Raw genomic sequence first — 27,875 nt, forward strand, 5'->3', positions numbered from 1 at the left:
AAACGGGTTAATAATGGAGCTCATAGCCAGGACATGAATAATACAGACCTATTGGGTTCCTTGGTCACTAGGGCCATATATTCCAGTAATTATGCGGCCACACAGGGACCAAAAACAATTGTTAAGTCTTCACCATCTCTTCTATCTACTGTTCATAGGGATGGCCCAGGAACAATTTGCTACTGCTCTTTTTTCAGAGATCACGGGGAGCCAGAACGACCCACCTGACGTGGGTTTGCTGGACTCTAAGACACACTTACAAGCCATCCACTGGGCCTCCAGTGTTCCACCACAGTACTGTAGCGAAGGTTGGCCACTGCCAAGGGTACATCCCCTGGGTTCCCACTCCCTAAAAGCAGTCTAGAGTGTCCTCTCTCCAGGCTTTAAATGCTGGGAGAGGGGAGCTCCACCTGCCCTAATTTTCCGGTCACCAGGATAGCATTTGATTTTCCTATTAATTGTACTCTAGAATGCACTGCATATGTTACTGAAAACTTGGAAATGATGTCCTTTTTACCAGTTGTATCAGGATGTTGTCTTGTTGAGAGTGCAACAGCTGGAGATGTGTAGGTGGTCACGGTTTCTGATGCAGAAGTTGGTTTGTTGGTAATCGTCCTGAAGACAGTCGTAAACAAAGGTGTGACTGAGGGTGTGATTGCAGCCGTATTTGCTGGTGTTTCAGCACTCGGTGTGCTTTTAGGGGGCAACGTAGGGCATACGCTCTTCACTGCACCAATCAAATGGCAAGCTAAACCAACAAGTTCTCCACCCACTTCACAGATGCCATCTGCAGCTTTCTCGATCACTTGACAGGTGCCATCAGCGAGTTTATTGATAACTCTGCACACAGCATCTTCGATAGCCCCCTTTACTTTGCACGCAACACCAATAGCAATACTTGTTGTTTTTGGGCTGGTGGTTGTTGTCCGGCTCATCAGGATGACTTTGGTTCCTGTTGAGACATAAATGTGATGCATTTTAGCAAAATCTGGATGTGCAAGTAGCACTGTCTGACATAGATATATTCTGTACATGCAAAACCCTTTTGTTAAAATTGGAATGCATTGATTTATGCTTTATATTATAAAACTCTGATCCACTACTAAGGTGATGTAGCTATATTTAAAGCAGCTGTGAGCCCTTACTCACAGCTGTATCTTTATATACACATGCAGAGACCCTTACAGAAAGGACAGTTCTGTGTATGGACTTTCGAAGAACTTTCTATGGAGAACAAGAAGTGATCCCATACTGATGTGTCAGCGCTTTAGATAGAGTCATAGGTATTCCTAAATCTTGTAAATGCACTTTACAAAGACATGCAGTAATTTCCCCAAACAGAGGCAGAAGAGCCCTTTTAGTGGTGGAATAGAGTAATCAATGTCTATAAAAGTTAAGGTAGCTCAGGCCCTTTACTAATTGCACAGAGTCGTATACAGGGTAGAAGTGAGTTCTTACTAATGTTTTGGAATTTTCTATAGAGCAACAGTGGTACTATCTGTTTGGACAGCACTCTGCACTGATCAGGAGTGATCTCTTACTGTTCCTACAGAGCTCTATACAACGATCCGTCACTGATCAGACAGCACTCAATACAGAGCAGCAATGACCCCTTGCTGATCTGACAAAGGTCTCTACTGAGGACCAGTGATCCCATAGTGACTGGACCGTGCTGTATACAGACCAACAGTGACATTTGCTGTTCAGTCAGAGCTCTATTCCAAGTGCTATTGATTCCTTACTGATCAGACGGAGGGCCATACCTAGTGGCAATTGTAGGAAAGTACCCTCTTTCTACCATGGTTACCCCCATTTTCTGCCTGTTTGTCAGTGTGCTTGACTTTGTCTACTGGGATCCTGCTAACCAGGACCCCAGTAGTTATGCTCTCTCCCTTCGAAATGGTTGTTGGATATTGTTAACACAGTATTTCATCCACATTTGGCATACTGGACACCCCTTATAAGTCCCTAGTATATGGCACCAGGGTACACAGGGCATTTGAGTTCCAGGGTATCCCTATGGGCTGCAGTATATATTTTGCCTCCCACAGAGAGCCCATGCAAAGGCTTCTGCAGGACTGCCATTGCAGCCTGCGTGAAAAGGTGCATGCACCATTTCATTGCCATTTCAACTGCACCAGGTCACTTTTAAGTCACCCCTATGACAGGCCCTCCAGCCCTGAGGGCAAAGTGCAAAGTACCTGTGAGTGAGGGTACCCCTGCACTAGCAGAGTTGCCCCCAGGACCATTTTCCTGGACTTCATGAGTGCGGGACGCTATTTTACGCATGTACTGGACATAGGTCACTACCTATGTCCAACTACATAATGGTAACTCCGAACATAGGCATGTTTGGTATCATCCAAGTAGGAATCACACCCTCATGCTTTTGCAAACATTGGTTTATGATCCCGTGCACTCTGGGGGCTCCTTACGTGAACCCCAGTACTGCCATTACAGCCTTCTGTGGTTTTCCAGGCAGCCCCAGCTGCTGCCACTTCATAGACAGCTTTCTGCCCTCCTGTTGCTTGAGAAGCTCAAGCCCAGGAAGGTAGAACAAAGGATTTCCTTTGGGAGAGGGGTGTTACACCCTCTCCCTTTGGAAATAGGTGTTACACGCTTGGGAGGGGTAACCTCCTCAAGCCACTGGAAATGCTTTGAAGGGCACATTTGCTGCCCTCCTTGCATAAACCAGTCTATATTGTTTCAGGGACCCCCAGTCCCTGCTCTGGCATGAAACTGGACAAAGGAAAGGGGAGTGACAACTCCCCTGTCCATCACTACCCCAGGGGTGGTGCTCAGAGCTCCTCCAGAGGGTCCCATGGTTTTGCCATCTTGGATTCAAGGTTGGCAGGGAAATAGGGGAGCATCTCCCCCGATAGGTGCTCACATGGTTAGGTGACTAATCCCCCTTTCAGGGCTATTTAGGGTCTCCCCTGTGGGTGGTTCTTCAGATTCGGATTACAAGACTCCAGCAGGAATCCTCTGCATCCTCCACTTCGACTTCTCACTGAAGAAACTACATCTGGACCCTCCAGGAACTCTACAAACTGCAACAAAGAAGCAAAGACCACTTCAGCAACATTGTATCTTAAGCTCCTGACAGCAACTGCAACTGTTTCCTGGTCATGCATCCTCTGAAGACAGCCTGTCTTCAGCCTGCATCAGAAGAGCGAAGGAATCTCTCTTGTGGTGAAGGAGTCACTCCCCTGCTTCAGCAGGCACCTACTACAACGACAACCAGCTGCGTTGATCCCTTCTCCTGCTGAACTACATGGATCCTGCATCACGGGTGGTAGACTGAAGTGGTCCCGACAGTTCTGATGTTCAACTGTCCAACTTTGTTGGAGGTAAGAGCTTGCCTCCCCATGCAAGACAGTACACCCGTGCACCGCGTGTTTTGCAATTGCCAATGCTTGTTGGAATCCTTCCATGAAGTTCTTCGTGCACCGTGCAGCTCCGGCCCCCAGCACTCTATCCTGCGATGCACAGCTTCCTAAGTTGTTCTCCAGCAGCGCAGGAGCCTTTGTCATAGTACTGCGTGGAACTCTTGTGCGCGCTGCCTTGTCTTCTGTGGGCTCTCTGAGTTGCTCAGAGCCCCCTTCTTCTCCCCTCACTTGGTAGAACCCACCTGGTAGTTCCTGGTACAGGGATGGAGCGCCATTTTCCTCTTACCATGCGCTTTGCGTGTGCCAAGCCTTGCTGGTAGACTCCAGTGACGCAAACCAGACTGCAATCTTCCATCCGGCGTGGGACATCACTTACACCAACCAGGAACCTGACTTCATCTTCTTGGGTGCAGTACTGACTGTTCTTCTTCACAGGTGGTTCTTCTTTTGCACCTTCACACGGGTTAGCAAGGGCTCCTCTTCTCCCTGGACCCTTCTGTGTTTCTAGGACTTGGTCCCCTTCTTCCACAGGTCTTCAGGTCCCTGAATCAACTGTTGGTGTCTTGCAGTCTCTTCTGGTTCTTGCGTAATCCTTCTTTTAATTTCTTTATGTGTTCTGGGAAAGATACTATGTTTTACTCCTACTTTCCTGGGCACTGGGGTGGATTCTAGTACTTACCTTTGGGGTTTTCTAGTACTCCCATATGCCCCTATACACTACACTTGCCTAGGTGGGAGATCGACATTCGCATTCCACTTTCTAAGTATATGTTTATGCTCCCCTAGGCCTATTTCTAACTATTGTGATTTTCACTAATTGCACTGTTTTCTAACTATTTCTCCATACTAGTGTATATAATTTGTATATTACTTACCTCCTAAGGAAGTATAGTCTCTATGGTATTTTTGGCATTTGTGTCACCAGAATAAAGTACCTTTATTTTTGTAACACTGAGTATGTTCTTTTATGTGTGTGAGTACTGTGTGACTACAGTGGTATTGCATGAGCTTTGTATGTATCTTAGATAAGCATTGGCTGCTCATCCACAGCTACCTCTAGAGAGCCTGGCTTCTAGACACTGCCTACACTATACTAATAAGGGAAACTGGACCTGGTATAAGGTGTAAGTACCATAGGTACCCACTACATACCAGGCCAGCATCCTACAGCAGTGATCCCAAACTCATATTGCAGAGCTGTACATAGAGCGCATGTGATCCTTTTCTGATGTTTCAATGCTCTAAACTGAGCACCTGTGATCCATTATTGATGTGATAAAGGTATGCACTGAGCCGTACTGATCCCTTATTGAACTGAGGAGACACAATTAAAAGTTATTTTCCAGATATGCCCTTTAGTTCTGTAAAGCTGCAGTAATCAGTCTATAGAAAACCAACAGGGATCACCTATACCAGGAAACAAACTCTACACTGGGCAGTGGAGATACTTCACATGTTGGACCAAACTCTCTGGAGGAATGATGTAAATTTTGCTTTTTACTTTCTGTATCTGTTGACCTATGGTGTAACGTTTTGATGACAGGGTAAAATTAAAGCAAAGTGCCCCATTACTTGTGTTGAACATTCTGATGCCATTCATTAACACTAGGAGGAACATGGCCTGCACACTCCCTTGTCACTGTTCAAGGCCTGCATTCTGCATGTGCACAACTTTCCCTCTAAAAACAGAAAACGGGTTAATAATGGAGCTCATAGCCAGGACATGAATAATACAGACCTATTGGGTTCCTTGGTCACTAGGGCCATATATTCCAGTAATTATGCTGCCACACAGGGACCAAAAACATTTCTTAAGTCTTCACCATCTCTTCTATCTACTGTTCATAGGGATGGCTCAGGAACAATTTGCTACTGGTCTTTTTTCAGAGATCACGGGGAGCCAGAATGACCCACCTGACATGTGGGTTTGCTGGACTCTAAGACACACTTACAAGCCATCCACTGGGCCTCCAGTTTTCTACCACAGTACTGTAGCGAAGGTTGGCCACTGCCAAGGTTACATCCCCTGGGTTCCCACTCCCTAAAAGCAGTCTAGAGTGTCCTCTCTCCAGGCTTTAAAAGCTGGGAGAGGGGAGCTCCACCTGCCCTAATTTTCCGGTCACCAGGATAGCATTTGATTTTCCTATTAATTGTACTCTAGAATGCACTGCATATGTTACTGAAAACTTGGAAATGATGTCCTTTTTACCAGTTGTATCAGGATGTTGTCTTGTTGAGAGTGCAACAGCTGGAGATGTGTAGGTGGTCACGGTTTCTGATGCAGAAGTTGGTTTGTTGGTATTCGTCCTGAAGACAGTTGTAAACAAAGGTGTGACTGAGGGTGTGATTGCAGCCGTATTTGCTGGTGTTTCAGCACTGGATGTGCTTTTAGGGGGCAAAGTAGGGCATACGCTCTTCACTGCACCAATCAAATGGCAAGCTAAACCAACAAGTTCTCCGCCCACTTCACAGATGCCATCTGCAGCTTTCTCGATCACTTCACAGGTGCCATCAGCGAGTTTATTGATAACTCTGCACACAGCATCTTCGATAGTCCCCTTTACTTTGCACGAGACACCACTAGTAATACTTGCTGTTCTTGGGCTGGTTGTTGTTGTCCGGCTCATCAGGATGACTTTGGTTCCTGTTAAGATATAAATGTGATGCTATTTAGCAAATTCCAGATGTGCAAGTAGCACTATCTGACATAGATATAATTTTGTTTTGCTGTACATGCAAAACCCTTTTGTTAAAATTGGAATGCAAAGATTTATATTTTATAATATAAAACTCTGATACACTACTGACGTGATGGAGCTCTATGTAAAGCAGCTGCGAGCCTTTACTAACAGCTATAGCTTCATATGAACCTGCAGAGACCATTACAGACAGGACAGTTCTGTATATGGACTTTTAGAGAACTTTCTATAGAGAACAAGAAGTGATCCCATACTGATGTGTCACCGCTGTAGATAGGACCATAGGTATTCCTAAATCTTGTAACAGCTCTTTACACAGACATGCAGTAATTTAACTAAACAGAAGCAGGAGAGCCCTTTTGATAGTGAAATGGAGTAATCAATCTCTATAAAGGGTAAGGTAGCTCAGCCCCTTTACTGATAGCACAGAGTTATATACAGAGTAGAAGTGAGTTCTTACTAATATTTTAGAATTTTGTATAGAGCAACTGTGGAATTATCTGTTTTGACAGCACTCTGCACAGATCAACAGTGATCCCTTACTGTTCGTACAGAGCTCTATACAGGTCAGCAACGATCCGTCACTGATCAGACAGCGCTCACTACAGAATATCAATGACCCCTTACTGATCTGGCAAAGATCTCTACAGAGGAACAGTGATCCCATAGTGACTGGATCATGCTGTACACAGACCAACAGTGACATTTTCTCTTCAGTCAGAGCTCTATTTCAAAAGCGATTGATCCCTTACAGATCAGACGGCGGGCCATAGCTGGTGGCAGTGATCCCAAACTCATAGTTGAGAGCTGTATATAGTAGACATGTGATCCTTTTCTGATGTTTCAATGCTCTAAATTGAGCAGCTGTGATCCATTACTGATGTGATAGAGGTATGCCCGAGCCGTACTAATCCATTACTGAACGGAGGAGACAAAGTTAAAAATTCTTGTGCAGATATGTCCTTTTCTATTGTAAAGCTGCAGTAATTGATCTATAGAAATCCAACAGAGATCACCTATACCAGGAAACAAACTCTACACAGGGCAGTGGAAATACTTCACATTTTGGACAAAGCTCTCTGGAGGATTGATGTAAATTTTGCTTTTAACTTTCTGTATCTGTTTACCAATGGTGTAACGTTTTGATGATAGGGTACAGCTAAAGCAAAGTGCCCTGTTACTTGTGTTGAACATTCTGACGCCATTCATTAACAAATATGAGTAACATTGCCTTGACATTCCCTTGTCACTGTTCATGGCCTGCATTCTGCATGTGCCCAACTTTCCCTCTAAAAACAGTTAACGGGTTAATAAATGGAGCTCATGGCTAGGTCATGAATAATTCAGACCGATTGTGTTCTTTGGCCACTAGGGCCACATATTCCAGTAATTATGCTCTCAGGCAGGAAACAAACATATTTGTTAAGTCTCCACCATCTCCTCCATTTACTGTTCTTAGAGACGGCTCAGGAACAATTTGCTGCTTGTCTTTTTTCGGATATGACGGGGAGCCAGAACGACCCACCTGACATGTGGATTTGCTGGCCTCTAAGACACACTTATAAGCCATCCACTGGGCCTCCAGTGTTCCACCACAGTACTTTACCGAAGGTTGGCCACTGCCAAGGTTACATCCCCTGGGCTGCTACTCCCTAAAAGCAGTCTAGAGTGTCCTCTCTCCAGACCTTGGATTCTGGGAGAGGGGAGCTCCATGTGCCTTAATTTTCCAGCCACCAGGATGGCAAGTGATTTTCCTATTAATTGTACTCGAGAATGCACTGTATTTATTTTTGAAGACATGGAAATTATGTCCTTTTTACCAGTTGTATAGGGATGTTGTCTTGTCGAGAGTGCAAAAGTTGGAGACGGAGAGATGGTCACGGTTTCTGATGCAGAAGTTGATTTGTTAGTAATTGTCCTGAAGACAGTCGTAAACAAAGGAGTAACTGAGGGTGTGATTGCAGCAGTATTTGCTGGTGTCTCAGCACTGGATGTGTTTTTAGGGGGCGAAGTAGGGCATATGCTCTTCACTGCACCAATCAAATGACAAGCACAACGAAAAAGTTCTCCGGTCGCTTCACAGATGCCATCTGCAGCTTTCTCGATCACCTCACAGGTGCCATCATCAAGTTTATTGATAACTCTGCACACAGCATCTTCGGTAGTCCCCTTTACTTTGCACGAGACACCACTAGTAATACTTGTTGTTTTTGGGCTGGTTGTTGTTGTCCGGCTCGTCAGGATGACTTTGGTTCCTGTTAAGACATAAATGTGATGCTATTTAGCAAATTCTGCATGTGCTAGTAGCACTGTCTGACATAGATGTGATTTTGTTATTCTGTACATGCAAAACCCTTTTGTTAAAATTGTAATGCATATATTTATATTTTATAGTATAACACTCTGATCTACTACTAAGGTGCTGGAGCTCTATATAGAGCAACTGTGAGTCCTTACTAACAGCCATAGCTTTTTATAGACCAGCAGGTAAGGGTCTCTGCTGGTCTAACAGAGAATCTTCTGTAGAGAACAAGAAGTGATTCCCTACTCAAGTGTCAGCGCTTTAGATAGGGCCATATTCCTAAATCTTGTAGCAGCTCTTTATACAGACATACAGTAATTCCCCTAAACAGAAGCAAAAGAACATTTTCAATGGTGGAATGGAGTAATCAATATCTATAAAAGGTAACGTAGCGCAAGCCCATTACTAATTACACAGTTGTATACGGAGGAGAAGTGAGTTTCTACTGATGTTTTGTTAGTCTGTATAGAGCAAATGGGAAACTATCTGTTTGATCAGCACTCTGCCTGGATCAGCAGTGATCCCTTACTGTTCGTACAGAGCTCTATACAGGTCAGCAACGATCCGTCACTGATCAGACAGCGCTCTGTATAGAGCTACAATGACCCTTCACTGATCTGACAAAGGTCTCGACTGAGGAACAGTGATCCCATAGTGACTGGACTGTGCTGAATATAGACCAACAGTGAAATTTGCTGTTCGGTCAGAGCTCTATTTCAAGTGTGATTGATCCCTTACGGATCAGACGGAGGGCCATACCTAGTAGCAGTGATCCCAAACTCCTATTGCAGAGCATTTATATAGAGCACATGTGTAGGAGGCTGGCTTGGTTTGTAGTGGGTACCTAAGATACTTACACCTTATACCAGGTCCAGTTATCCCTTATTAGCGAAATGTAGACAGTGTCTAGAAGCTAGGCTCTCTAGGGGTAGTGTAGATGAGCAGCCAAGGCCTAACTAGGAGAGATGCAAAGCTCTGCAATACCACCGTAGTCACACAGTACTCACACACAAGAAAATACTCAGTGTTACAAAAATAAAGGTATTTTATTTTGGTGACACAAATGCCAAAAATACCATAGAGACTATACTCCCTTAGGAGGTAAGTAATACCCAAATTATATACACTAGTATGCAGAAATGTGCATACAAACAGTTAGAAAACAGTGCAATTAGTGAAAATCACAATAGTTAGACATGGGCCTGGGGGGGGGACACAAATCATATACTAAGAAAGTTGAATGCGAAAGTCGGTTTCCCACCTAGGCAAGGGAAGTGTGTAGAGGGGCGCTGGGAGTATTAGAAAACACCAAAGGTAAATAATAGAACCCACCCCAGAGCACAGTAAAGCAGGAGTAAATCACAGTAACTTTCCTAGAACACACAGGAAGACGAGAAAGAAGATTATGCAAGAACCGGAAGAGACTCCAAGACACCAATGATGGATTCCTGGACCTGAAGACCTGTGGAAGAAGAGGACCAAGTCCAAGAAGCACTGAAGAGTCCAGGGAGAACAGGAGCCCCTACTAACACGGGCGAAGGTGCAAAAGAAAAACCAACCATGAAGAACAACAGTCAGTACTGCACCCAATAAGACCGATGCGGGTTCCTAGTTGTTGCAGATGATGTCCCATGCCGGATGGATGATTGCAGTCTGGTTTGCGTTGCTGGATTCCGCCAACAAGCCTTGGCACACGCAAAGCTTACGGTTAGCGGAATATGGCACTGCCCGGGACCAGGAGGGACCTGGGGGACTCTACCCAGGAGAGGGAGTCAGAGGGGGCTCTCAGCAGCTCAGAGAGCCCTCAGAAGACCAGGCAGCATGCACAGGAGTCCCACAGCACGGGGACAAAGAAGGTGCAAAAGGAGGCCCACACAGCACTACACAACAGGATCCAACGCCGCCGGAGAACAATGCAAGAGGCTGTGTGTCGCAGGAAGGAGTGCTGGGGGCTAGACCTGCATGGTGCATGAAGAACTTTGTGGAACGATGCCAACAGGCCTTGGCAACTGTAAAACATGCGGTGCACAGGGGTACTGTCTTGCATGTGGAGGCAAGCTCTTACCTCCACCAAAGTTGGACAGTTGAACGTCAGGACCGTCAGGACCACTTCAGTCCACCACCCATGATGCTGAGTCAACACAGTTCATCAGGAGAGGGGACCCAAGCCACTGGTCTTTGCTGCAGAGGGGTGCCGGCTGAAGCAGGGAAGTGACGGCTTCACTTCAAGGGAGATTCCTTCGTTCTTCTGGTGCAGGCTAAAGACTGTCTGTCCTCTGAGGATGCTCGACCAGGAAAAAGCAGTTGCTGGCAGGAGCTGAAGATACAATGTTGCAGAAGTCGTCTTTGCTTTTTTGTGTAGTTGCAGAGATCCTGGAGGGTCCAGATGCAGTTTCTTCGGTAAGAAGGTGAAGTAAAGGATGCAGAGGATTCCTGCTGGTGTCTTGCAATCTGAATCTGAGGCACCACCGAGGAGAGAGACCCTACATAGGCCTGAAAGGAGGCTTGGTCAGCTAACAGGTAAGCACCTATCAGGGGAGGTCTCTGACATCACCTGCTGGCACTGGCCACTCAGATGCTTCCAGAGTTCCCTGCTAACTTGGAATCCAACATTGCAAAACCCAGGGATCCTCTGGGGAAGCTCTGAGCACCACCACTGGGATGGTGATGGACAGGAGATTGGTCACTCCCCTTTCCTTTGCCCAGTTTCGTGCCAGAGCAGGGACTAGGGGTCCCTGAACCAGTGTAGACTGGATTATGCAAGGAGGGGCACCAAATGTGCCCTTCAAAGTATTTCCAGTGGGCTGGGGAGGCTACCCGTCCCATGCCTGTAACACCTATTTCCAAAGGGAGAGGGTGTAACACCCCTCTCCCAAAGGAAATCCTTTGTTCTGCCCTCCTGGGCTTCAGCTGCTCAAGCAACAGGAGAGCAGAAAGCTGTCTGAGAGGTGGCAGCAGCTGGGGCTGCCTGGAAAACCTCAGAAGGCTGGAATGCAGTACTGGGGGTCTCTAAGGAGCACCCAGAGTGTATATCATCATACAACCAATGCTTGCAGAAGCCTTGAGGTATGATTCCAACATGTTTGATACCAAAAATGCGTATGTTTGGAGTTACCATTATGTAGTTGAACATAGGCAGTGACCTATGGCCAGTACACGCGTAAAATTGCGTTCCTGCACTCACAAAGTCTGGGAAAATGGTCCTGAAGGTCGTGGGGTCACCCCTGTTAGTGCAGGGGTGCCCTCACACACAGGTACTCTGCACCCAGCCGCCAGGGCTGGAAGGCCTGTAGTAAGGGTGATTTATAAGAACCTGGTGCAGTGTAAATGGCAGTGAAAGGGTGCATGCACCTTTTCACACAAGCCGCAATGGTAGCCCTGTAGAAGCATTTGCATGGGTCCCTATGGATGGCAAAAGAAATGCTGCAGCCCATGGGGATCCCCTGGAACCCCAATGCCATGGTTACCTACGTACCATACACTAAGGACATATAAGGGTGCACCAGCATGCCAATTATGAGTGGAATACTGTGTTAACAGTATCCAACAACCAGATTTAGAGGGAGAGAGCATAACTACTGTGGTCCTGGTTAGCAGGATCTCAGTAGACACAGTCAAACACACTGACACACAGGCCAAAAGTGGGGGTAACCAAGCTAGAAAAAGGCTACTTTCCTACACAACCCCCCCACCCTAAACGAAGGGCAATAAGACTAACCTTGGCCAGTTGAGACTTCATTGTCTTAGTGGTGTTAAGTGGAGATTAGCTCTGAACTAGAGTGGTTACTCCCTTTATCATCCACTATATTGTCCCTTCCCTGTGGGGAAGTGAACCACCCTGTTTGGAGATTTTTAGATAGAGAACAGAGCAAGTGTGAACTATTTTAAGGTTATGGACAAGTTTTAAAGTGGGGCAGGATGAATGTCTCTGGGACCCTATGTCAGGGCAGGGATGCTGTCCTAAAGATTGCAATGCAAGATAGGGATGCTGTCTTAGCAAGGCTAGAGCTGGGCAAAATGCTTTTCACCGTGGCTCTAAAAGAGGACAGGGTTGCTGTCCCTCTTAGGGTAGAGCAGGACAGGGTTGCTGTTCCAAAGACTCCACATAAGGACAGGGCTGCTGTCCTATATTCTTAGAGGTAGTGCACGGGTGCTGCACAAAAGTTTCCCTGGGTGGGCTGGAGGGTTACTCCAAATTTACTAAGACAGGGAAGAGATGCTTTTGTGTGTTTGCTTTCCCACAGAGAGGTACTTTTACCTCTGGGTGTCCAGCTTTGGTAGCTCTTGGCTTCTTTGATACAGGTTCCACCCTAGGAGGGGTGTCTCCCACCATAGGAATGATATCCTCAGTGGTAGGGTGGGTAGGGGACACTTTGATACCCTTTTTACCTGTGGTGAGAGGAGAATCCTGAGGCTTCAGGACTCCTTCTCTTCTTTGCTTTTTAATCTCACCTGAGATTAAAGAAAGCAATTCCTTGGGTATGCCCAGAATGGATGCATGGGTCATAAACTCTACTTCAGCCCAAACTGAGGCCACTAGATCATTCAGTAGACAGTCTACAGGTAAGCTAGGTGACACCACCACCTGCTTAGGGCCATTAACACCACCCGAACTAAGTTGCACTACAGCTAAGGGGAGAGACTGAGTGGAGTTATTGCCATCAGTAACTTGGTACTTCTGACCAGGGAGGTGTTGTGCAGGTGACACCAAGTTTTCAGTCACTAAAGTGATGCTGGCACCTGTGTCCCTGTAGGCCTGGGCCTCAACACCATTTAATTCAATTGACTGCTTGTACTTATCCATGTTAAGGGGAAAAGCAGCCAAGGTGGCAAGGCCAGTGCCACCAGGTGAGACAGAAACTGTCTTGGGGGTTTCTACGCCTAACCCAGTTTCTATGATGGACCCAAAAGTGAACCCAAATACACCTTTGCTTTCACTATTGCCAGTAGTCCCACCACTATTACTACTACTACTAGGGACATTAGAAGTGGAAGTGGATGTAGTAATGGTGGTAGGCTCAGGTGCTTTACCTGGACAGTATTCGTCCCCTGGCCTATGACCTTTACCTCTGCACACATAACACTAAGGCTTTTTAGTGTGTGCGGAAGAGGAGGAGAAAGAAGAGGTTTTATCCCCACCCCCCAGAGGAGTGTTGTGGGCCTGAAGAGGAGTGTTTACTTTTATGTTTGTCCCTACCCTTGTCCTGAGACTTTTCACCTTCTTTCTTCTTTTCTTTGTCACCCCCTGTATGAACTTTTCTGTTCACTCTTGTTCTGCCCCATTTGTCTGCCTTCTTTCCCAATTCTTGGGGAGAGGTCAGAGCTGAGTCTACCAAGTATTAGTGTAACAAATCAGACACACAGTTATTAAAAATATATATGCTCTCTCAGAATTAGAGTATAGAAGCCCTCATAGTCAGACATTTTGCTGCCGTGTCACCAACCTTTCAAAGCCTTTACAGAACAGTTCACAAATTCTATCCCATCTTGTGAGGACTCTTTTCTGGTTTCTCTGAACTTAATTCTGTATTGTTCAGTGGTTAAGCCAAATCCATCCAAGAGTGCAGTTTTAAGAATACCATAGCTGTCTGAATCTTCTTCTCTGACAGTGAGAAGTCTATCCCTCCCCTTGTCAGAAAAGGGCAACCACAGAATAGCAGCCCACTGCCTTTGAGGGACCCTATGAACTTTGCAGGCCCTCTCAAGTGCAGCAAACCACATGTAGATATCACCCCCCACCTCGTATGGGGGAACAATTTTATGCGGGTTTCTAGAATCAATAGTGTCCTCCCTGACCCCATAACTCCTGAAAATGCAGCTGCTGCCACCATGGGGAACTAACCCCAACCCCTATCTTTTCCTTTCTGCAGCCAAGGCCTTTCTAGGGCTAGCTGTTGCTGCTGCAGCCTCAGCCTGGCCTCCTCCATTCTCAGTTTCCTGAGCTCCCTATCTATGGAGTCATCACCTGGAGTTGAACTATGGGATCCCTCAGAAACTGAGGGGATTTGGGAATGGGCAGCGGTACATCTGTCCCTAACTTTTGAGACCCTAGTGACCTGACGTCTAGGTGTGAAGGCGGCCCTCCCTGGGTGACTACCTCTCCCACTGCAAGCTACACTAGTAGGTCTGCTAGGTGGAAGATCTTTGGAAGAGCCCTCACCTGAATCTGAAGGATGATTCTCTGACTCTAAGGGGTTAGAATCTCCCTCCCCCTCCTCCTCCTGGTTATCAGCATGTTCCTGATCATCCTGACGGTGAAGGCTCAACAGAAAATTCTTGTTGGTGTTCTTCACTACATCTAGGCTCCTTTCTGAGCAAAGCCCCTTAAGTTCTTTGAAGGTCATGCCCTCATAGGAGGTACCCATGGCCTCAGAGCCAGGCCCAGCCGAGACATGATGTAGCTGTGTGGTAGTGTAGTGTAAGGAAAACCTAACAAACCTACCTTCTAGTCTCTTGGAAAGGAAAGTAAGAGACTAAAACCCTGTAACTAGGTATATGTGTATAGCTGTAGGTATAGAGTATTCTTTCCTGTGGAAAGCACCGGTGACAGTGATAAGGCAATTGCAAGTGCTTATCGCACCGCTGCACCAGCAATGTAGGAGGCTGGCCTGGTTTTTATTGGGTACCTAAGGTACTTACACCTTATGCCAGCTCCAGTTGTCCCATATTAGTGAAATGTACAGTGTCTAGAAGCCAGGCTCTCTAGGGGTAGTGTGGATGAGCAGCCAAGGCCTAACTAGGAGACATGCAAAGCTCATGCAGTACCACCACAGTAACACAGTACTCAAACATGAAAGAAAATACTCAGTGTTACAAAAATAAAGGTACTTTATTTTGGTGACACACATGCCAAAAATATCATAGAGACTATACTCCCTTAGGAGGTAAGTAATACACAAATCATAAACACTGGTATGCAGAAATGTGCATAAAAACAATTAGAAAACAGTGCAATTAGTGAAAATCACAATAGTTAGAAATGGGCCTAGGGTGAACACAAACCACATACTAAGAAAGTTGAATGCGAAAGTCAGTTTCCCACCTAGGCAAGTGGAAAGATGCCAACAAGCCCTGGCAACTGCAAAACACGCAGTGCACGTGGGAACTGTCTTGTATGGGGAAGCAAGCTCTTACCTCCACCAAAGTTGGACAGTTGGACGTCAGGACCGTAAAGACCTCTTCAGTCCACCACCCGTGATGCTGGATCCACGCACTTCGTCAGGAGAGGGGGCCCAAGCCACAGGTCATCACTTTAGAGGAGTACCTGCTGAAGCAGCAAAGTGACTCCTTCACTTCAAGGGATATTCCTTCGTTCCTCTGGTGCAGGCTGAAGACTGGCTGTCCTGTTGCTGGCAGGAGCTGAAGATACAATGTTCCAGAAGTCGTCTTTGCTTTTTTGTTGCAGTTGTAGAGTTTTTGGAGGGTCCAGATGAGGCTTCTTCGGAAAGAAGGTGAAGTAAAGGATACAGAGGATTCCTGCTGGAGTCTTGCAATCCAAATCAGAAGAACCAGCCAAGAGAGAGACCCTAAATAGCCGCAGATGGTGCCCTCTTTGCATAAGCCAGTCTACACCAGTTCAGGGACCCCAGTCCCTGCCCTGGCGCAAAACTGGACTAAGGAAAGGGGAGTGACCACTCCCCTGTCCATCACCACCTTAGGGGTGGTGCCCAGAGCTCCTCCAGTGTGTCCCAGACTTCAACCATCTTGCTTTGCAAGGTGTGGGGGCACTCTGGAGTGCTCTGAGTGGCCCGTGCCAGCAGGTGACGTCAGAGACCCCTCCTGATAGGTCCTTGCCTGATAAGGTAGCCAATCCCCCTACCGCTCAGGGCTATTTAGAGTCTCTCCTGTGGGTTCCTCTGCAATTACTACTTCATCCTCTGACCTTGGATCAACCGCAGCCTGCTCCAGGAACTGCTGTAACAGCAACGAAGTACCCACAAGGGATACTTTTCTTCTGCAACTTCAGCTTCAGCCAGCAACTGCAACAGTTTCCACGGTGTGCACGCTCTGAGGACTCCCTGTCTTCACCCTGCACCAGAAGGACAGAAGAAATCTGCTGTGGGGTGACGGAGTCACTCCCCTGCTCACGCAGGCACCTTCTAAGTCGACGACCGGTTCTCTTGGACTCCTCTCCTGGCAACGAGCGATGGACCCCATCGACACAGACTGTCCTGAGGTCCTGCTGTCCCAAGTACCCCTGTGCACTGGGTCTTCTTCACCTCCTGAGACCTCTGTGCACTATTTGCTAAATTCCTTCATGCACAGCCTGGCCCAGGTCTCAAGCACTCTGTCTTGCGACGCTCAACTCGCTGAGTTGACCTCCGGCGTCGTGGGCCCCTCCTTTGCGGTGCTGCACCAACCGCGTTTTGCTCTTTCTTTGTCCCCGTGTCCTGGGACTCCCGTGGGTTCTGCCTGGCGTCCTCAGAGCTATCTAAAGTGCTGAGAGCCCCCTCTTCCTCCTCACACAAAGTCGAGGCCCCCAGGTCCCTTCTGGGTCCAGCCAGCACCATTTTGATGCAAAACGCGACTTTTCCGGAACCTAGGCTTGTTGGAGAATTCCAACATGAATTCACGTCTGCATCCAACTTCACTTCGTGGGACATCCGTTGCATCATGCAGGAACCCGTTGACATCTTCCTTGGGTGCATTTCTGCCATCTTCATCCAACCGTGGACTCTTCTTTTGCACCCTCTTCTGGGTTGGCAGGGGCTCCTGTCCTTCCTGGAACTTCTTTTGACTTCTGGACTTGGACTCCTTCTTTTGCAGGTCTTCAGGTCCAGGAATCCAGTAGTTGTTGCTTGCAGACTTGATTGGTTCTTGCAATAACTCTAATCACGACTTGTAGTGTGTCCTGAGGAAAATTGCAGTACTTTACTCTGGGGTGGGGTAGTTTACTTTCCTTTACTGTATTCTCACTCTCCCAAGGATTCTCTACACACTACACTTGTCTACGGGTGGATTCGTTGTTCGCATTCCTCTTTCTTAGTATATGGTTTGTGTAGCCCCTAGACCTATTTTCTCCCATTGCATTCTATAGCATTTCCTATTGTTTGCACTATCCTATGTCTAATTACTTACCTTAATTTTGGTGTCTAGTGTATATATTGTGTTTAATACTTACCTCCAGAAGGAGTATTGCCTCTAAGATATTTTTGGTACTGTGTCACCCAAATAAACAACCTTTATTTTTGGTAACACTCAGCATTGTCCTTACTTGTGTATAAGTACTGTGCAACTATAAGTGGTATTGCATGAGCTTTGCATGTCTCCTAGTTCAGCCTAAGCTGCTCTGCTATAGCTACCTCTATCAGCCCACGCTGCTAGAACACTACTACATTCCACTAATGAGGGATAACTGGACCTGGTATAAGGTGTAAGTACCCAAGGTACCCACTACAAACCAGGACAGCCTCCTACAGCCTGTAACACTTATTTCTAATGGGAAAGGGTGTAACACCCCTCTCCCAAAGGAAATCCTTTGTTCTTCCCTCCTGGGCTTGAGCTGCTCAAGCAACAGGAGGGCAGAAACCACCTGTCTGAGAGGTGGCAGCAAATGGGGCTGCCTGGAACACCTCAGAAGGCTGGAATGGCAGTACTGGGGGTCCTCTACGAGCTGCGTGGATCCTGCATCATGGGTGATGGACTGAAGTGGTCCCGACGGTCCTGACGAACAACTGTCCAACTTTGGTGGAGGAAAGAGCTTGCCTCCCCACGCAAGACAGTACCCCCATGCACCGTGTATTTTGCAGTTGCCAAGGCTTGTTGGCATCCTTCCATGACGTTCTTCATGCGGCTATTTAGGGTCTCTCTCTTGGCTGGTTCTTCTGATTTGGATTGCAAGACTCCAGCAGGAATCCTCTGTATCCTTTACTTCACCTTCTTTCCGAAGAAGCCTCATCTGGACCCTCCAGAAACTCTACAACTGCAACAAAAAAGCAAAGACGACTTCTGGAACATTGTATCTTCAGCTCCTGCCAGCAACAGGACAGCCAGTCTTCAGCCTGCACCAGAGGAACGAAGGAATCTCCCTTGAAGTGAAGGAGTCACTTTGCTGCTTCAGCAGGCGCTCCTCTAAAGTGACGACCTGTGGCTTGGGCCCCCTCTCCTGACGAAGTGCGTGGATCCAGCATCACAGGTGGTGGACTGAAGTGGTCCCGACGGTCCTGACCAACAACTGTCCAACTTTGGTGGAGGAAAGAGCTTGCCTCACCACGCAAGACAGTACCCCCATGCACCGTGTATTTTGCAGTTGCCAAGGCTTGTTGGCATCCTTCCATGATGTTCTTCATGCACTTGCAGCTCTGGTCCCCAGCACTCTATCCTGCGATGAACAGCTTCCTAAGTGGTTTTCCGGCGGCTTGGGGTCCCTTTGTGTAGTGCTGCTTGGGCCTCATTTTGCACCTTCTTTTTTCCCTAGCTGTGGGACTCCTATGCACGCTGCCTGGTCTTCTGAGGGCTTGCTGAGTTGCTGAGAATCCCCTCTGTCTCACCCTCCTGGGTAGAGTCCACCAGGAGCCAGATGTAGCAAGCAGTTTTGCCCATTCTGTGTCTATGGGAAAATGTGTTCGTACATATGGCCCCAGGTCCCTAACCACGAGCTTTGCGTGTGCCAAGGCTTGTTGGCAGAATCCAGCAGCACAAACCAGACTCCAATCATCCATCCAGCGTGGGACATCATCTGCACCAACCATGAACCTGCATCTATATTCTTGGCCACAGCACTGAGTGTTCTTCTTTACCGGAAGTTCTTATTTTGCACCTTCATCCGGATTAGCAGGAGCTCCTGTTCTCCCTGGACTTGTCAGTGCTTCTTGGACTTGGTCCCTTTCTTCCACAGGTCTTCAAGTCCAGGCCAGGTGTGGCCTTTCCTTTAGGGCGGAGGGGCCACGCCCCCCCACCTTTTGCCCCTCATGAAGAGTGTCTGTCAGGCTGAACAAAGGTCAGCCTGAGAGACACTTTTCATTTTCAGCTCAGGCAGCCAGGACTGAGACATGCGCGATTTGCGCAGACTCCTGGCTGCCTGAGCTGAACTTTTCTGGGCTGAGGAGGTCACAGCTCCTATGGGCGTGACCTCCTCGGCTCAGCAAAGGTGCCTCGAGGCCCTCCCCTGGGTGACGAGGAAAGCATCACCCATTGACACTCACCCTGGGCGCTTCAGGTTTAAGCCCTGAACCGCCTAGGGCGAGTGTCAATCAGTGACACTTCGTCACAGAGTGGGGTGGGGTCAGTAGTCTCACTGACTTTCCCACTCTGTGACGAGGCTGGGACTGCTGCCTTCCCTCATTGGCTGACCTATGGTCCACTGTCACCTGGCAGCAGCATAGTATAGACATAGATGAGTTAGGAATGGGGCGTGGGGTGGTCCCAGTATATACCTAAGACATTCACCTGGGTCTGATGAGGAAAGGTGTGTGGCACTATTAGTGAAGGCTAGGGGTCCCTCACCTACAGAGTAAGCATAAGGAGACAGCCACCGCCATCACGGGACAACTGCCGCCGGGTGTTCCCTAAACTTGTTGCACGGGCATTAAAATTAAAATTAACTCAGACCTCAGTGCGGAAGCTGGAAGCAGATTAGAGATACAGAAGAAAATGGAAAATGAGGCATTTCCGCAAAGCATTCCAATGTTTCGTAATTACATGGCACTATGCTCAGCATGAGGAACAGTATTGGAAGATAACCAGTACTAGCCCCAGCCATACAAGATACAGGGCCAAAAGTACCCACATCCGGCAGGGGACACACAATAATACAAAAAGTCAAACATTTGTCATATGTTTTACATCATTGCTTAGCCCTTAATCAGTATTCATTGGCAGGGTAGCTATGAACAAACTCTAAACAAAAAGCAGAATGAAGAACTATGGATTGAAACAGATGCAACAGTAGCGGTGAGAATGCAAGAGAAATGCTTAGCCGTCCATCGTGTAGGTACCAACGAGGCTCCCAGGCAAATACCTCATTGACCACTGTTTTAAGATTAGACTCAGGGGGTCATTCTGACCCCGGCGGGCGGCGGTTGCCGCCCGCCTGGCGGGATCCACCATTTGGCCGCACCGCGGTCAAAAGACCGCTGGTGCCATTTCAACTTTCCCGCTGGGCAGGCGGGCGCTACCCAAGGTTCTTGTTAAGGCATAAAAGTGATGCTATTTAGCAAATTCTGCATGTGCCAGTAGCACTGTCTGACATAGATGTGATTTTGTTATTCTGTACATGCAAAACCCCTTTGTTAAAATTCTAATGCAAAGATTTATATTTTATAGTATAACACTTTGATACCCTACTAAGCTGATGGAGCTCTATCTAAAGCAGCTGTGAGTCCTTACTAACAGCTATAGCTTGTTTGTACAGAGCTCTACACAGGTCAGCAACGATCCCTTAGACACTGGACCACGCTCTTTACAGACCAACAGTGGCATTTGCTGCAGACAGGGAACAAACACACAGCCAGGAGCCAGTACGATCCAGCTGACATGTGGGTTTGCTAGCCTCTAAGACACACTTACAAGCTGTCCACCTGGCCTCCAAGCTTTCACCACAGTACTTTGGCGACCGTTGACCACTGCCTCAAGTACATCCGCAAGGCTGCCTCTCCCTAAAAGCATTCTAGTCTGTCCTCTCTCCAGACTTTAATCACTCAGAGAGGGGACCTCCCCCTGCCCTAGTTTTCCAGTCAGCAGGTTGGCATTTGATTTTCCTATTAGTAATACTCTAGGATGCACTGCATATATTATTGAATACATAGATATTATGCCGTTTTTACCAGTTGTGCCAGGACGTTGTCTTGTCGAGAGTGCATAAGGTGGAGTTGTAGAGGTGGTCACGGTTTCTGATGCAGAAGTTGGTTTGTTGATAATCGTCCTGAAGACAGTCGTAAACAAAGGAGTGACTGAGGGTGTGATTGCAGCAGTATTTGCTGATGTTTCAGCACTGGGTGTGATTTTAGGGGGCAAAGTAGGGCATACGCTCTTCACTGCACCAATCAAATGGCAAACTAAACCAACAAGTTCTCCGCCCACTTCACAGATGCCATCTGCAGCTTTCTCGATCACCTCACAGGTGCCATCAGCCAGTTTATTGATAACTCTGCACACAGCATCTTCGGTAGTCCCTTCGATAGTCCCCTTTACTTTGCACGAGACACCACTAGTAATACCTACTGTTTTTGGGCTGGTTGTTGTTGTCCGGCTCGTCAGGATGACTTTGGTTCCTGTTAAGACATAAAAGTGATGCTATTTAGCAAATTCTGCATGTGCCAGTAGCACTGTCTGACATAGATGTGATTTTGTTATTCTGTACATGCAAAACCCCTTTGTTAAAATTGGAATGCAAAGATTTATATTTTATAGTATAACACTTTGATCCCCTACTAAGCTGATGGAGCTCTATCTAAATCAGCTGTGAGTCCTTACTAACAGCTATAGCTTTTAATAGACTAGCAGGTAAGGGTCTCTGCTGGTCTAACAGTGAATCTTCTGTAGATAACAAGAAGTGATTCCCTACTCCAGTGTCAGCGCTTTAGATAGGGCCATATTCCTAAATCTTGTAACAACTGTTTTACAGACATGCAGTAATTCCCCTAAACAGAAGCAGAAGAGCATTTTTAATGGTGGAATGGAGTAATCAATATCTATAAAGGTAACGTGCACAGAGTTGTACACAGAGTAGACGTGAGTTCTTCCTAATGTTTTGGAAATCTTTATAGAGCAACAGTGATACTATCTGTTTGGACAACACTCCGTACACATCAGCAGTGATCCCTTACTGTTTGTACAGAGCTCTATACAGGTCAGTAACAATCCCTTAGAGACTGGACCACGCTCTTTACAGACCAACAGTGGCATTTGCTGCAGACAGGGAACAAACACACAGCCAGGAGCCAGTACGATCCAGCTGACATGTAGATTTGCTATCCTCTAAGACACACTTACAAGCTGTCCACCTGGCCTCCAAGCTTTCACCACAGTACTTTGGCGACCGTTGACCACTGCCTCAAGTACATCCGCAGGGCTGCCTCTCCCTAAAAGCAGTCTAGTCTGTCCTCTCTCCAGACTTTAATCACTCAGAGAGGGGACCTCCCCCTGCCCTCGTTTTCCAGTCAGCAGGTTGGCATTTGAATTTCCTATTAATAATACTCTAGGATGCACTGCATATATTATTGAATACATAGATATTATGCCGTTTTTACCAGTTGTGCCAGGACGTTGTCTTGTCGAGAGTGCATAAGGTGGAGTTGTAGAGGTGGTCACGGTTTCTGATGCAGAAGTTGGTTTGTTGATAATCGTCCTGAAGACAGTCGTAAACAAAGGAGTGACTGAGGGTGTGATTGCAGCAGTATTTGCTGGTGTTTTAGCACTGGGTGTGCTTTTATGTGGCAAAGTAGGGCATACGCTCTTCACTGCACCAATCAAATGGCAAACTAAACCAACAAGTTCTCCGCCCACTTCACAGATGCCATCTGCAGCTTTCTCGATCACCTCACAGGTGCCATCAGCGAGTTTATTGATAACTCTGCACACAGCATCTTCGGTAGTCCCTTCGATAGTCCCCTTGACTTTGCACGAGACACCACTAGTAATAACTGCTGTTTTTGGGCTGGTTGTTGTTGTCCGGCTCGTCAGGATGACTTTGGTTCCTGTTAAGACATAAAAGTGATGCTATTTAGCAAATTCTGCATGTGCCAGTAGCACTATCCGACATAGATGTGATTTAGTTATTCTGTACATGCAAAACCCCTTTGTTAAAATTGGAATGCAAAGATTTATATTTTATAGTATAACACTTTGATCCCCTACTAAACTGATGGAGCTCTATCTAAAGCAGCTGTGGGTCCTTACTAACAGCTATAGCTTTTAATAGACTAGCAGGTAAGGGTCTCTACTGGTCTAACAGAGAATCTTCTGTAGATAACAAGAAGTGATTCCCTACTCCAGTGTCAGTGCTTTAGATAGGGCCATATTCCTAAATCTTGTAACAACTGTTTTTACAAACATGCAGTAATTCCCCTAAACAGAAGCAGAAGAGCATTTTTAATGGTGGAATGGAGTTATCAATATCTAAAAAAGGTAACGTGCACAGAGTTGTACACACAGTAGAAGTGAGTTCTTCCTAATGTTTTGGAAATCTTTATAGACCAACAGTGATACTATCTGTTTGGACAGTACTCTGTACATATCAGCAGTGATCCCTTACTGTTTGTACAGAGCTCTGTACAGGTCAGCAACGATCCCTTAGAGACTGGACCAAGCTCTTTACAGACCAACAGTGGCATTTGCTGCAGACAGGGAACAAACACACAGCCAGGAGCCAGTACGATCCAGCTGACATGTAGGTTTGCTAGCCTCTAAGGCACACTTACAAGCTGTCCACCTGGCCTCCAAGCTTTCACCACCACTGACCCTCGGGTAGGTCGCTCCCCTGCTCACGCAGCGCCACCAGTCCCTGACTGCCCTCCTCACCGTTCTCATCCTGTGAGTGTGTGCGAGTGTGCCCCCTCTTTACCCGTGTACCCCGAGTGCTTGTGCTGACTGACTGACCGGAATCCTCCTTTCTTCCCGTGTATCCCGTGCGTGTCCCCGTGAGTGCCGTGTGCCCCCTCCTGCCGTTCTCCCTCATTTTCAGCCCCTCCCTTTAGAGTTTTACCTGGCCTCTCGCCGTTTTTTGCCGCCGTTCTTTTTGCCGCCTTTTTCGCTGCTTTTTCTTTTTCCCGCCTCCAGATTCCCCCGCCTGCCCGCCTCCCGCCTCCCAGCTGACCCCTCCTCCCCGGCTACCCTTAAATGGCGGCCGCTGCGAGGCAGAGGTAGCGACCACTGACCCTCGGGTAGGTCGCTCCCCTGCTCACGCAGCGCCACCAGTCCCTGACTGCCCTCCTCACCGTTCTCATCCTGTGAGTGTGTGCGAGTGTGCCGCCTCTTTACCCGTGTACCCCGAGTGCTTGTGCTGACTGACTGACCGGAATCCTCCTTTCTTCCCGTGTATCCCGTGCGTGTCCCCGTGAGTGCCGTGTGCCCCCTCCTGCCGTTCTCCCTCATTTTCAGCCCCTCCCTTTAGAGTTTTACCTGGCCTCTCGCCGTTTTTTGCCGCCGTTCTTTTTGCCTCCTTTTTCGCTGCTTTTTCTTTTTCCCGCCTCCAGATTCCCCCGCCCGCCCGCCTCCCGCCTCCCAGCTGACCCCTCCTCCCCGGCTACCCTTAAATGGCGGCCGCTGCGAGGCAGAGGTAGCGACCACTGACCCTCGGGTAGGTCGCTCCCCTGCTCACGCAGCGCCACCAGTCCCTGACTGCCCTCCTCACCGTTCTCATCCTGTGAGTGTGTGCGAGTGTGCCCCCTCTTTACCCGTGTACCCCGAGTGCTTGTGCTGACTGACTGACCGGAATCCTCCTTTCTTCCCGTGTATCCCGTGCGTGTCCCCGTGAGTGCCGTGTGCCCCCTCCTGCCGTTCTCCCTCATTTTCAGCCCCTCCCTTTAGAGTTTTACCTGGCCTCTCGCCGTTTTTTGCCGCCGTTCTTTTTGCCGCCTTTTTCGCTGCTTTTTCTTTTTCCCGCCTCCAGATTCCCCCGCCCGCCCGCCTCCCGCCTCCCAGCTGACCCCTCCTCCCCGGCTACCCTTAAATGGCGGCCGCTGCGAGGCAGAGGTAGCGACCACAGACCCTCGGGTAGGTCGCTCCCCTGCTCACGCAGCGCCACCAGTCCCTGACTGCCCTCCTCACCGTTCTCATCCTGTGAGTGTGTGCGAGTGTGCCCCCTCTTTACCCGTGTACCCCGAGTGCTTGTGCTGACTGACTGACCGGAATCCTCCTTTCTTCCTGTGTATCCCGTGCGTGTCCCCGTGAGTGCCGTGTGCCCCCTCCTGCCGTTCTCCCTCATTTTCAGCCCCTCCCTTTAGAGTTTTACCTGGCCTCTCGCCGTTTTTTGCCGCCGTTCTTTTTGCCGCCTTTTTCACTGCTTTTTCTTTTTCCCGCCTCCAGATTCCCCCGCCCGCCCGCCTCCCGCCTCCCAGCTGACCCCTCCTCCCCTGCTACCCTTAAATGGCGGCCGCTGCGAGGCCGCGCAGCGGGCGCGCCGCTGGCGCGCCGAAGGCGCGCCTAAGGCAAGCCCGTCTGCGCCCGGACCGCGCCTAGCGCCACAACCCCTGGCCCCCGCGACCCCCACCTCCCCCGCCTGACCCACAACTCCGCCTTCCTCACTGCTCTCAACCCCGGCCGCACGCCGGCCTGCTGCCGCGCCACCCCGAAGCGGACCCACGGACCCTTCACCTGCCGCAACTGCCATTTCACCTGCCTACAAACTCACACCACACCCAACAGGAACGACTCGCCCAGAAACAACCTCAACTGCATCCTGGTCAACACCAGATCAGTCCACAGGCACGCCATCGAACTGTGGAACCTCATCGACTCTACAAACCCGGACATCGCCTTCCTCACCGAGACCTGGATGAACCCCTCCTCGGCACCCGACATCGCCATAGCCATCCCCGACGGCTACAAAATCATCAGGAAAGACCGCACCAACCGCACCGGAGGAGGCATCGCCATCGCCCACAAGAGCTCCATCCGCATCTCAACCTACACCGACAACTCACTGCCCGACGCCGAGCACCTCCACTTCTCAATCAACAGCGACCCCAAGACCACCCTCAGAGGCACCCTGATATACAGACCACCAGGACCACGCACAAAGTTCAGCGAAGACATCGCAGACTTCATCAGCCCACACGCACTCCCGTCCACCAACTACATCCTCCTAGGGGACCTCAACTTCCACCTGGAGAATCGCACCGACAACAACACCACCGCCTTATTGGACAACCTCGCCAACCTGGGACTGAAACAACTAGTCAACACCCCCACCCACTACGCCGGACACACGCTGGACCCCATCTTCTCCTCCAGCAAACACATCTCTTTCAGCCACACCACTGTACTCTCCTGGACAGACCACAGCTGTGTCCACTTCAGCTTCAAGAAAACCAACGTACACCACCACGCCCAACAACCACCAAGAAGACAGTGGAACCGAATCTCCTCGGAACAACTCATATCGACCCTCTCTCAGAACCCACCCACCAGCACTACAGACCCCAACGAAGCCGCCAACAACCTCACGAGCTGGATCTCAGACTGCGCCAACCTCCTGGCCCCCCTGAAGACCCAAGCAAACAGAAACAGCCACAAGAAAAATTCCTGGTTTACCCCCGACCTCAAGGACTCCAAAAAAGAATGCCGCACCCTCGAGAAGACTTGGCGCCTCAACCAGACCGACGAAAACATGTCTGCTCTCAAAAACGCCACCCGCAAACACCACCAACTCCTCCGCGCAGCACGAAAATCAGCCTTCCAGAACAGACTAGACAGCAACGCCCACAACAGCAAGGAACTATTTGGCATCGTCAAAGAGCTCTCCAACCCCGACGCCGAAAACAACTCCATCCCTCCCTCACAGGACCTCTGCGACTCCCTCGCAGCTTTCTTCCACCACAAGATCACCGACATCTACAACAGCTTCACCACAACCAACTCGAACCCTCCACCGGAACCCGCCACCGACAACACCACCATCCACACCTGGAACTCAACCTCCACTGAGGAAACCACCCGCGTCATGAACTCCATCCACTCAGGATCACCATCCGACCCCTGTCCGCACCACATCTTCAACAAAGCCGACAACATCATCGCACCCCACCTCCGAGACGTCATCAACACATCCTTTTCCACCGCCACCTTCCCGGAGAACTGGAAGCACGCTGAACTGAACGCCCTCCTAAAGAAACCAACAGCAGACCCCACCGAACTCAAAAACTTCCAGCCCATCTCGCTCCTACCGTTCCCCGCCAAAGTGATCGAGAAAATCGTCAACGCTCAACTCACCACCGCCCTGGAAACCAACGACTCACTCGACCCCTCACAGTTCGGCTTCAGAGCTAACCACAGCACCGAGACCGCCCTCATCGCAGCCACGGACGACATCAGATCCCTGACCGACAAAGGAGAAACCGTGGCCCTCATACTCCTGGACCTCTCTGCAGCATTCGACACGGTCTGCCACCGCACCCTGATACGTCGCCTAAGCAACGCCGGCATCAGAGGCAAGGCCCTGGAATGGATCACCTCCTTCCTCTCCGGAAGAACTCAGAGAGTCCGCCTCCCCCCCTTCAGATCCACGGCTACGGAGATCATCTGCGGCGTCCCCCAGGGATCCTCCCTCAGCCCCACCCTCTTCAACATCTACATGACCCCCCTGGCGAACATCGCACGCAAACACGGACTCAACCTCATATCCTACGCAGACGACACCCAGCTCATCCTATCCCTCACCAACGACCCCACCTCAGCAAGAACCAGACTACACGAAGGCATGAAGGAAGTAGCGAACTGGATGACAGACAGCCGGCTTAAACTGAATACAGAGAAAACGGAGGTCCTCATCCTCGGCCCTACACCTACCGCCTGGGACGACTCCTGGTGGCCTCCTGCCCTAGGCAG

General features: G+C 48.8%; 1 protein-coding gene across 1 annotated transcript in view; it reads right to left on the reverse strand.

The window, feature by feature from the left end:
• Window positions 1-7,690: 7,690 nt before the first annotated feature.
• Window positions 7,691-27,875, reverse strand: part of LOC138278695 (mucin-2-like) — a 165,967-nt gene continuing 145,782 nt past the window's right edge. The window contains exons 28-30 of the mRNA XM_069219273.1: window positions 22,580-23,026; window positions 21,155-21,601; window positions 7,691-8,343 (exon numbers count right to left, since the gene is read on the reverse strand). Coding sequence (XP_069075374.1) covers window positions 7,691-8,343; window positions 21,155-21,601; window positions 22,580-23,026 — 1,547 coding nt within the window. The remainder of the gene's footprint in view (window positions 8,344-21,154; window positions 21,602-22,579; window positions 23,027-27,875) is intronic.

Source organism: Pleurodeles waltl, chromosome 2_2, assembly GCF_031143425.1.
Source record: "Pleurodeles waltl isolate 20211129_DDA chromosome 2_2, aPleWal1.hap1.20221129, whole genome shotgun sequence".
NCBI classification, from domain to species: Eukaryota; Metazoa; Chordata; class Amphibia; order Caudata; family Salamandridae; genus Pleurodeles; species Pleurodeles waltl.